Genomic DNA, 12,370 nt, shown 5'->3' with positions numbered 1-12,370 from the left:
TCTAGCCATTACCAGTTTGTGTTAGCTACGCCAACCCTCTAGCTGAGCTGTTTCAGGCGGCATGGCTGTGTTGTTACTGCTACTAGAAATAACTATTTCATCTGGGGGCAACGATAGGCTCAAACATGAACGGTTTCAGTTGGTTTATTGGCTCCCTAACTAACAATTATTTCCTTCTCTGTAATAAACTAATTCTCAGACTTGGCGCTACTCAGTAAATTCAGCCATTTTGGGGAGTTCCAAAATGTTCTCGCCTGCCAGTGACAGCAATGCCAATATGGCCATTTACAGTTAGAGTTAGCTGGCTTCTAAATCCGTGTTTCCATTCACCTTTATATAAGAGGTGGTTCCCCTACAAACGCCTGATCATCTTAGTTTAGCATGCCATTGCTGCCAAGCTAGCTGCGTAGAACCATGTCGTCGCATTCAGTGCATACAGTGCAGTACAGCACTTCCTTTGTCATGCAGTTATTTATGACAAATATGGACATGTGTCAGTTTGTCACTTTCATGGTCATGTAGTGAAGATCTATTCAGCTACTGCAGAAACTGTCTTGAAGATAGCTAATGTTTTGCGATTTAGAGAAAACGTGCCAACAAGGGACGACGAGTTTGTCACTTTCCCCATTGACAAGCAGTTTGCCCAAATCCTGCCCTGCTCTGCTAAACATCATGTAAACGGCCGTCACAGAACGTTCCTGTCAGAAACCCTGCCTGTTTTAACGTCATTTACCGTAGATATACAGATGAAAGACCGCCCTCCTCACAAGCGGTGGTATTATTAAAGCAGGGTGTGCCGTTGAAACAGTCTGATTTGAGAACAGGGGCTAGATAAGCAAGTAGATACTCTGTGTGCCCAGCATCATTTTAACAGCTTGTTTTGCTCTTTGATTCTGTTCACAATGGCACAGGTCAACAGATGTCTGAAACAGCTGTTCTTTGGATTCAACATGTTGTCAGGGGTAAGCAATATTAACATGAGATAACCTCATACATTTTATTGTTCATTAAGTGTACCTGTTGGTTTATTCATAGATTTTTCTCCCTGTGTGTCTTTTAACCTCTTTATTTGGTATTTTTTTTATAAAGTAGTTCTGTTGTTTGACTACTTTCATTGTGTATGTTTCTAACTTTTCTTGATGTATTAATTGATGCATTCTAAATTGTGACCCGTTTTTCATGGTGTTTTAGATTGCAGGGTGTGTCCTATTGGTTTTGGCAGTGATCGCAGCACCATATAATACAGAGGTGAAATGATCCAACTAATTAACAACACAAACAACAACTGTAAAACTGAAGTCTTTGACTCACCCCCCAGTGACAATGCTTGTGATCATGTTTTCCAGCATGACCAAGGAGAGTCAATTGGCTTGACATGGATTATATCGACTGCAGTTGTTTCTGTGCTGCTCTCTTTACTTGGAGCATATGGTGCATACAAAGAGAACATTGTGATACTGCGAGTGGTAAATACTTGAATCTCATTGACACAATACAAAACAGTTCAAAAACATCACATTATTAACCTTTATTAACCATAGTGTTTCTATAAATCAAATACAAAATCAAACTTTTCCTGCAAGAGACAATAATATGGTTGCATGGTAACATTATTTAATTCAATGTGGCAGAAAATATATATAATAACATTTTAAAGAAATGTATTAAACAAAACTGTATCATTATGTATGATTTACTAATTGTTTGTTTGCCGAAAATGTGTGTTTTATTTTCAGTTCCTTGGAATAATAGGCTTTGGAACAATCTTCTTTCTTATTGTTGGATTTCAAATGGCTCGTTCAATGCCTGAGGTAAACTTTTCTTTAGATATTTAAAAGTCCTGTGAAATTAAAATCATAATTTGTCAATAGTTGCATTATTCTTTTAAAAAAATGCATTGATTTTATGCCGATATATCACTTACACTGTTTATCTTAAACTAAGCTGTTATACGGCCGGGTTTGAAAGTTCTGTAGACACAAGCTATTGCTATTATTTATTATTATTTCACAGTTTATATTTTGTACATTTACTTTGTGGCTTAATTAACACTTTAAATTAAATATAAAAGCATCTTAAATTGATGAATCGTCTCAAAATGTGTATTTTTTCCTCATTATTTAAGGCCATGCAACTGATTAAAGAAAACCTCCCTGCAATTACATCAGAAATGATGGCTGATGCGGAGCACCGACAAACTATCATGGCTCTACAAGTACAAGTACTGTGGAAGTCTACATATTGTCCACAATTACTAATATTCATAAATAGGTGGCAAAATTTGAATAACTTTCCCTAAATTCACAGGTTTTCCATAAATCCTGGATTCTGCATTCTGGATTTCATGCTCATTCCCTTCGTAATCTGGGAATCTGTCAGACAGGATTTCTGGAAAACCTGTGAATTTTTTTAAAGTTACCAGAATTTTGCAACCCAATTCATAAAGAAGTCTTAATGTGTCATGATCAATTTGTAAGACTAGCAATGTAAATTTCTCACTGTTTCTCACCTTGTGTTCACTGTTTCTCACCTTGTGTTCACTGTTTCTCACCTTGTGTTCACTGTTTCTCACCTTGTGTTCACTGTTTCTCACCTTGTGTTCACTGTTTCTCACCTTGTGTTCACTGTTTCTCACCTTGTGTTCACTGTTTCTTACCTCGTGTTCATCTTGTGTTCACTGTTTCTCACCTTGTGTTCACTGTTTCTCACCTCGTGTTCACTGTTTCTTACCTCGTGTTCACTGTTTCTCACCTTGTGTTCACTGTTTCTCACCTTGTGTTCACTGTTTCTCACCTTGTGTTCACTGTTTCTCATCTTGTGTTCACTGTTTCTCACCTTGTGTTCACTGTTTCTCACCTTGTGTTCACTGTTTCTCACCTTGTGTTCACTGTTTCTCATCTTGTGTTCACTATTTCTTACCTCGTGTTCATCTTGTGTTCACTGTTTCTCACCTCGTGTTCATCTTGTGTTCACTGTTTCTCACCTTGTGTTCACTGTTTCTCACCTCGTGTTCACTGTTTCTTACCTCGTGTTCACTGACAACTGTGTTTGCTGTTGCAGGGTAAGTGTTGTGGAATAATGAGTTACAGAGACTGGGATAGCAAGATTCCAGAGACCTGTAAATGTTCTAGTTTCAAGTCAGACCCGTCCCAATGTATGGAGGTGCAAACGACTAAAGATGGCGGCAACTGGGTGAGTAAAAAAAACACGTCGGCTGTTTTAAATGGGGCTAGGAGTTTTTAATCCTAACTATGTGATTTGAGCAGGAATAACTCCCGGCAACCAACTAATTCAATTACGAGGAATATTACAAGAAGAAAATGTTACATATAATAAAAACAATTTACAGTACCAGTCAAAAGTTTGGACACACCTACTCATTCAAGGGTTTTTCTTTATTTTTACTATTTTCTACATTGTGAAGACATACAAACTATGAAATAACACATGGAATCATGTAGAAACCAAAAAAAGTGTTCAACAAATCAAACTACGGTGAAAAACAAGCGCAAACCAGATGGGATGGCGTATCGCTGCAGAATGCTGTGGTAGCCATGCTGGTTAAGTGTGCCTTGAGTTTTAAGTAAATCACTGACAGTGTCACCAGCAAAGCACCCCCAAACCATCACACCACCTCCTCCATGCTTCACGCTGGGAACTATACATGCAGATCTCATCCATTCACCTACTCTGCGTCTCACAAAGACACAGCGGTTGGAACCAAAAATCTCAAATTGGAAATCATCAGACCAAAGGACAGATTTCCACCAGTCTAATGTCCATTGCGCATGTTTCTTGGCCCAAGCAAATCTCTTCTTTTTAGTGGTTTCTTTGCAGCAATTCGACAATGAAGGCCTGATTCACATAGTCTCCTCTGAACAGTTGATGTTGACATGTGTTACTTGAACTCTGTGAAGCATTTATTTGGGCTGCAATTTCTGAGGCTGGTAACTCTAATGAACTTATCCTCTGCAGCAGCGGTAGCTCTGGGTCTTCCTTTCCTGTGGCGGTCCTCATGAGAGCCAGTTTCATCATAGCGCTTGATGGTTTTTGCGACTGCGCTTGAAGAAATTTCTTGACATTTTCCAAGTTGACTGACCTTCATGTCTTAAAGTATTGATGGACTGTCGTTTCTCTTTGCTTATTTGAGCTATTCTTAACATAATATGGACCTGGTCTTTTACCAAATAGGGCTATCTTCTGTATACCACCCCTACCTTGTCACAACACGACTGATTGGCCCAAAAGCATTAAGGAAAGCAATTCCACAAATTAACTTTTATCAAGGCACACCTGTTCATTGAAATGCATTCCAGGGGACTACCTCATGAAGCTGGTCAAGGGAATGCCAAGAGTGTGCAAAGCTGTCATCAAGGCAAAGGGTGTCTACTTTGAAGAATCTCTAATACAAAATATATTTTGATTTGTTTAACACTTTTTTGGTTACTACGTGATTCCATATGTATTATTTCATAGTTGTGATGTCTTCACTGTTATTCTACAATGTAGAAAATAGTCAAAATAAAGATAAACCCTTGAATGAGTAGGTGTCTCCAAACTATTGACTGGTACTGTATGTCAAAGAAATTTCAATCCAATAATGTTATTTTAAACGTTTTTCTTGCGTTCTTTGTTACTTCAGGGAAGATCTGACAAATCTGAAATGATGTGGATCTACAGAGAGGTAATGCTTCTTTATGTCAGCCAAAACAACACTATGCAACGCAATCGGAAAGTATTCAGAACCCTTCCCTTTTTCCACATTATGTTACATTAAAGCCCTATTTTAAAATGGATTTAAATAAAACAATTTACTCGTTAATCTACACACAATACCCCATAATGACAAAGTGACAACAGGTTTGTAGAAATTTTGGCAAATGTATTAAAAATAAAAACAACAGAAATACCTAATTTACATAAGTATTCAGATCCTTTGCTATGAGACTTGATATTGAGCTCAGCTGCATCCTGTTTCTTTTTTAAAATTTAACTGGGCAAGTCAGTTAAGAACAAATTCTGATTTACAATGACGGCCTCCCACGGCCAAACTCAAACCAGTATGACGCTGGACCAATTGTGCGCCGCCCTATGGGTCTCCCAATCACGGACGGTTGTGATACAGCCTGGAATCGAACCAAGGTCTGTAGTGACACTTTTAGCACTGAGATGCAGTGCCTTAGACCGCTGCACCACTCGGAAGCCCATTGATTATCCTTGAGATGTTTCTTCAACTTGATTGGCGTCCACCTGTGGTCATTTCACCTAATTGGACATGATTTGGAAATGATTTGGAAACTTCCAGGAGGACAACCATCTCTGCAGCACTCCACCAATCAGGCCTTTATGGTACAGTGGCCAGACGGAAGCCACTCCTCAGTAAAAGGCATATGACAGCCGGCTTGGAGTTTGCCAAAAGGCACCTAAAGGATTCTCAAACCTTGAGAAACAAGATTCTCTGGTCTGATGAAACCAAGATTGAACTGTTTGACCTGAATGCTAAGTGTCACGTCTTGATGAAATCTGGCACCATCCCTACGGTGAAGCATGGTGGTGATAGCATCATGCTGTGGGGATGTTTTTCAGAGGTAGGGACTGAGAGATTAGTCAGGATCGAGAGAAAGATGAATGGAGCAAAGTACAGCTAGATCCTTGATGAAAACCTGCTCCAGGGCGCTCAGGACCTCAGACTGGGGCGAAGGCTCACCTTCCAACAGGACAACGGCCCTAAGCACACAGTCAAGACAACGCAGGAGGGGCTTTGGGACAAGTCTCTGAATGTCCTTGAGTGGCCCAGCCAGAGATTGGAATTGAACCTGATTGAACATCTCTGGAGAAACCTGAAAATAGCTGTGCAGCAACGCTTCCCATCCAACCTGACAGAGCTTGAGAGGATCTTCAGAGAACAATGAGAGGATCTCCCCAAATACAGGTGTGCCAAGTCTTACCCAAGAAGACTCAAGGTTGTAATCGCTGCCAAAGGTTCTTCAATAAAGTCTTCAGTAAAGGGTCTGAATACTTATGTAAAAGTGATATTTCTGGGTTTATTTTTTTATATAAATTTGCTAACATTTCTAAAAACTTTTTTTTGCATTGTTGTTATGGGGTAATGTGTGTAGATTGATGAGAAAAAATGTTATCAATTTTTTCTCTGAATACTTTCCGAATGTACTGTATATTAATTATAAAATACGGTACATTTTGAGGAATCATTCTCTACTGAACCCTACACCACTGTACCCTACTCCACTGTACGCTAATCTACTGAACCCTACCCCACCATATCCTACTCTACTATACCCTACTCTACTGGACCCTACCCCACCATATCCTTCTCTACTGTACCCTACTCTACTGCACCCGACTTTACCCCACCCTACTCTACTGCACCCTACTTTACCCCACCCTACTTTACTGCACCCTACTTTACCCCACCCTACTCTACTGCACCCTACTTTACCCCACCCTACTTTACTCTACCCTACTTTACTGTACTCTACTGTACCCTACCCTACTGTTCCCTACTTTACTGTACTCTACTGAATCCTACCCTACTAAACCGTACTCTACTGTACCCTACTCTACTGCACCCTACTCTACTGTACTCTACTCTACTGTACCCTACTCTACTCTACCCTACCCTACCCTACTTTACTACACCCTACTCTACTGAACCCTAACCTACTGTACCCTAACCTACTGTACCCTATTCCACTCTACCCCACTCTAATCTACCCGACTTTACTGTACTCTACTGCATCCTACACTGCTGTATCTTATTTTACTGCACCCTACCCTACTGTGCCCTACTTTACTGTACTCTACTGTACCCTACACTACTGTACCCTACCCTAATTAGCCTTACTTTACTGTACTTTACTGTACCCTACCCTACTGCACCCTACTTTACTGTAGTCTACCTAACCCTACTTTACTGTACCCTACTTTACCGACCTTACTTTACTGTACCCTACTTTACTGAACCCTACTCTACTCTATTGTACGCTACTTTACTGGACCCTACTTTACTGTACCCTTCCCTACTGTACCCTTCCCTACTCTACTTTTCCCCTACCCTACTGTATCCTTCCCTAATCTACTCTACCCTACCCCACCCTACTATACCCTACTGTGCCCTACCCCAACCTACCCTACCCCACCTTACTCTACCTAACCCTACCTGACTCAACCCTACTCTACTGTACCCTACTCTACTCTACTCTACTCTACTCTACTCTACTCTACTCTACTGTACCCTACCCTCATCACTGTTTCCTACCCTACCTACCCTACCCTACTCTACTCTACCCTACCCTACCCTACTCTACTATACCCTACGCTACTCTACTGAACCCTACCCTACCCTACTCTACTGTGCTCTACCCTACTGTACTCTACCCTACGCTACTGTACCCTACCCTACTCTACTCTACTCTACTCTACTCTACTCTACTCTACTCTACTCTACTGTACCCTACCCCACCCTACCCTACCCCACCCTACCCTACCCTACTCTACTCTACTGCACCCTACCCCACCCTACCCTACCCTACCCTACTCTACTCTACTCTACTCTACTCTACTCTACTCTACTCTACTGCACCCTACCCCACCCTACCCTACCCTACCCTACCCTACTCTACTCTACTCTACTCTACTGTACCCTACTCTACTCTACTCTACTGGACTCTACCCTACCCTACTCTACTCTAACCCACTCTACTCTATTGTACCCTACTCTACTCTACTCTACTCTACTCTACTGCACCCTACCCCACCCACCCTACCTTACCCTACCCTACTCTAATCTACTCTACTCTACCCTACTCTACTGTACCCTACTCTACTCTACTGGACCCTACTATACCCTACCCTACCCTACTCTACTCTACTCTACTCTACCCCACTCTACTCTATTGTACCCTACCCTACTATACTCTACTCTACTTTACTCTACCCTACTGTACTCTACTGTACCCTACTCTACTCTACTCTACTGTACACTACGCTACTCTACTCTACTGTACCCTGCTCTACTGTACACTACGCTACTCTACTCTACTCTATTCTACTGTACACTACGCTACTCTACTTTACTCTACCCTACACTACTGTACTCTACTGTACTCTACCCTACGCTACTGTAACCCACCCTACTCTACTCTACTCTACCCTACCCTACTATACTGTATCCTACTCTACGCTACCCAACCCTACTCAACCCTACCCTACTATACTGTATCCTACTCAACCCTACCCTACTATACTGTATCCTACTCTACCCTACGCTACTGTAACCCACCCTACTCTACTCTACTCTACCCTACTCTACTCTACCCTACTCTACTCTACTCTACTGCACCCTACCCCGCCATACCCTACTCTACTGCACCCTACTCTACTGCGCCCTACTTTACTGTACCCATACCCTACCCTACTCTACTGTACTCTACTGTACCCTGCTCTACTGTACTCTATTGTACCCTACCCTACTCTACTGTACCCTACTCTACTGTACTCTACTGTACCCTACTCTACTGTACTCTACCCTACTGTACCCTACTCTACTGTACCCTACTCTACCCTACCTTTCTCTACTGTAATCCTCTGTACCCTACTTTACTGTACCCTACCCTACTGTACTTTACTGTACCCTACTCTACTGTACTCTACTGTACCCTACCCTACTCTACTGTACCCTACTCTACTGTTTCTACTTTACCCTATCAATGAACACAGTTTATTTATAACGTTTTTTACATCAGCAGATGTCACAAAGTGCTTATACAGAAACAAAGTCAAAAACCCCAAAAAGCAAACAATGCAGATTTATCCCTACTCTACTGTACCCTACTCCACTGTACCCTACTCCACTGTACCCTACTCCACTGTACCCTACTCCACTGTACTCTACTGAACCCTACTCTATTGTACAATACTGTAACACAATATACTGTACCTTACTGGTCCCTACTCTGCTGTACCCCACTCAATCCTACTCTACTGTACCCTACTCTACTGTACCCTACTGATCCATACAGTACTGTACCCTACTCTACTGTACTGCACCCTAATTTACTGTACACTACTGTACCCTACTCTACTGTACTGTACCCTACTTTACTGCACCCTACTCTACTGTACCATAACCCTACTCTACCATACCATGCTCTACTCTACCCTACTCTAATGAACCCTACTCTACTGCACCCTACTGTATCATACTCTACTGTACGGCATCACTACTCTAATGTGCTCTGCTCTACCCTAATTTACTGTACCCTACTCTATTAACCCTACTCTATTGTACCCTACTGTACTGTACCCTACTCTAATGTACTCTACGTCACTGTACCCTAATCTACTTTACCATACTCTACTGTAGTGTACCCTAGTATACTATACCATAATTTACTCTACCCTACTCTACTGTACCCTAAACTGTACTGTAATCCACCCTAATTTACTGTATTCTGCTCTATTGTACCCTACTCTACTGTGCTCTATTGTACCCTACTCTACTGTACTCTACTGTACCCTACTCTACCGTAGTATACTCTACTGTACTGTACTGTACTGTACTGTACTCTACCGTACTCTACTGTACTGTACTCTACTGCACCCTACCGTAGTATACTCTACTGTACTGTACTGTACTGTGCTCTACTGTACCCTACTCTACTCTACTCTACCGTACTGTACTGTACTGTGCTCTACTGTACCCTACTCTACTGTACTCTACTCTACCGTACTGTACTGTACTGTACTCTACTGTACCCTACTCTACTGTAGTATACTCTACTGTACGGTACTGTACTGTACTCTACCGTACTCTACTGTACTGTACTCTACTGCACCCTACCGTAGTATACTCTACTGTACTGTACTGTACTGTGCTCTACTGTACCCTACTCTACCGTATTATACTCTACTCTACTGTACTGTACTGTACTCTACTGTACCCTACTCTACCGTAGTATACTCTACTGTACTGTACTGTACTCTACTCTACCGTACTGTACTCTACTCTACTGTGCTGTACTCTACTGTACTGTACTCTACTGTACTGTACTGTACTGTACTCTACTGTACCCTTCTCTACCGTAGTATACTCTACTGTACTCTACTGTACTCTACTCTACCGTACTGTACTCTACTGTACTGTACTATACTGTACACTACTCTACTGTAGTATACTCTACTGTACTCTACTCTACCGTACTGTACTCTACTGTACTGTACTCTACTGTACCTTACTCTACTGTAGTATACTCTACTGTACTCTACTGTACCCTACTCTACCGTAGTATACTCTACTGTACTATACTCTACCATACTGTACTCTACTGTACTGTACTCTACTGTACCCTACTCTACCGTAATATACTCTACTGTACTCTACTGTACTGTACTCTACTGTACCCTACTCTACCGTAGTATACTCTACTGTACTGTACTCTACCGTACTGTACTCTACTGTACTGTACTCTACTGTACCCTACTCTACCGTAGTATACTCTACTGTACTGTACTGTACTGTACTCTACCGTACTGTACTGTACTGTACAGTACTGTACACAAGTTTACTCTACTTGAGTTTCTTACAATTGAAGAAAAGGCCCATGAACTCTTGATCTAGTGATCTTGGTCTTGCGACCATCAAGACCACATAAATTCAGTCTTTAACTTGTCATGGTCTCAACTCACTGGGTCTGGGTCTTAGGACCAATGTCCTGGTATACATCTTGGTCTTGGCTCCTGGATATTACCTTAGTCTTTGTTTTACAAACCACAGGCAACCCAATTTGATGAAAGCAACGCTCTCTGATCACTGGCAAATCACTCTCGACCCATAGAAATCCCCACCCAGTTGACTACTTTTAAATGGTGGAAGCAATGTGGCAATGTCTATACCAAAACAAAGTGATATCCTTCTAGACTAGAGTCCTCCTTTTACTGTATATCTAATGGACCAATGAATGTAAATATCAATGGATGTGTCTCTCCTCTCAGCCCTGTGGTCCTCTCATCTTGAAGAACTTCGACTCTGCTTTTAAGACCGGACTTGGATTCTTCTTGGGATTTGGTGTTTATTCTGTATGGAATTATTTATAATAATTTTTCTAATACATTATACATAACAAATATTCAACCAAACTCAATTTAACTCCTTTGTAATTTTTTTGTTGTTTATCCCTGATTTACCCGTCCCTCCCATGTTTGATTGAATTCCAGCCATACTGTGTTATGGGTAATTTAATTTTGTAACATCCTTCCCACAGTTGATTGGGCTAGTGTTATCCGGCATGATGATTCGTCAGATCAAGAAGGTGCAGTCTACTGAAGTTCCTGAGACTATAGACGATGGATATCGTTTCACACCTTAATTCCAGGCAATTCGCCATGTGGAGGGAGTTGTGGGAGTTGTGGGAGTTTAACCGACGACCTTACACCCATAACCAGGGATGAGGTCAGAGTTTCAGTTTTGGCATCCTGGCAAGAGGCGAGGAGTAGAAGGTGCTCGAACAACGTGAGACGAGGTGCAACCAAAAAAAAGAATATGAGCGTTCGGAATGAAAAGGCCCAACTCACTGCTCACCGTTCATTTCATTTGTGTATAACCTTTTCTTTTTTATCATAATAAAGTTTCGTCTGTCCATGGCTTTTCTGGTCATTCTGATGGTCCATTAAAACGGACAAAACGTCATGATTTTAACTGAAAATAGATTAGTAACGTATCAAGCTTTTAACTGAGAACGAGAGTCATGCCTTTTTTTACCTTTAAATTCAGGCTAGAAGAGTAAGAAGTGTCCTTAGGATGACCTTAGTATGACCTTTAGAGTGAGACATTATGAAGCACTGTAATAGGGAAGTTCTGCTCTAGACGCACTGACAAAAACAATTAATGGCTGTGTCCCAAATGGTACCCTCTTCTCTACTACCCCATAAGCCTCTGGTCACAAATAGTGCACTACATAGGGAATAGGGTGCCGTTTGGGAAGCAAGCCAACGTAATAAGGAAGCTCTGCTCTAGCCCCACACTGACAATATCATTCCCTCTTCTGTCTTCTGTCAATATGGCTTGTAATCAGCTTTCTGAGATGAGCTTTATTGTTTACATTGTAAATCATGTCTTATTGTACACAGATAAATTGCTAGATTGTATTTCCACAGTAAAGTGTCGTCCGTCCAGAAACCAAACGTCTAGAGACTAAACTTCCATGCAAGCAGCACTGTAGACTGCATTTACTAACATCCGCTATAGTGAACTCCTAAAGTATTGGGACAGTGACACAATAATGTATTCTGTCATTTTGGAGTCACTGTTATTGTAAAGAGAATATGTTTTAATGAATAATCCTGAATGAAT

The 12,370-nt window shown here is 41.3% G+C and overlaps 1 protein-coding gene across 1 annotated transcript; it reads left to right on the top strand.

The window, feature by feature from the left end:
* The first annotated feature begins 770 nt into the window (after positions 1-770).
* On the top strand, positions 771-11,657 carry LOC106609724 (tetraspanin-8). The gene is made up of 9 exons (XM_045722421.2): positions 771-962; positions 1,192-1,248; positions 1,347-1,466; positions 1,737-1,811; positions 2,126-2,221; positions 3,061-3,192; positions 4,643-4,684; positions 11,014-11,097; positions 11,283-11,657. Exons 1-9 carry the CDS (start codon positions 903-905, stop codon positions 11,385-11,387), a joined length of 771 nt encoding a protein of 256 aa, XP_045578377.1. The 5' UTR covers positions 771-902; the 3' UTR covers positions 11,388-11,657.
* The last annotated feature ends 713 nt before the right edge of the window (positions 11,658-12,370 follow it).

The sequence above is a fragment of the Salmo salar genome, chromosome 07, assembly GCF_965601325.2.
Source record: "Salmo salar chromosome 07, fSalSal1, whole genome shotgun sequence".
Classification (NCBI taxonomy): Eukaryota; Metazoa; Chordata; class Actinopteri; order Salmoniformes; family Salmonidae; genus Salmo; species Salmo salar.
Note: the sequence above shows the minus strand (reverse complement) of the source record. Positions and strands in the feature narration are given on the sequence as shown.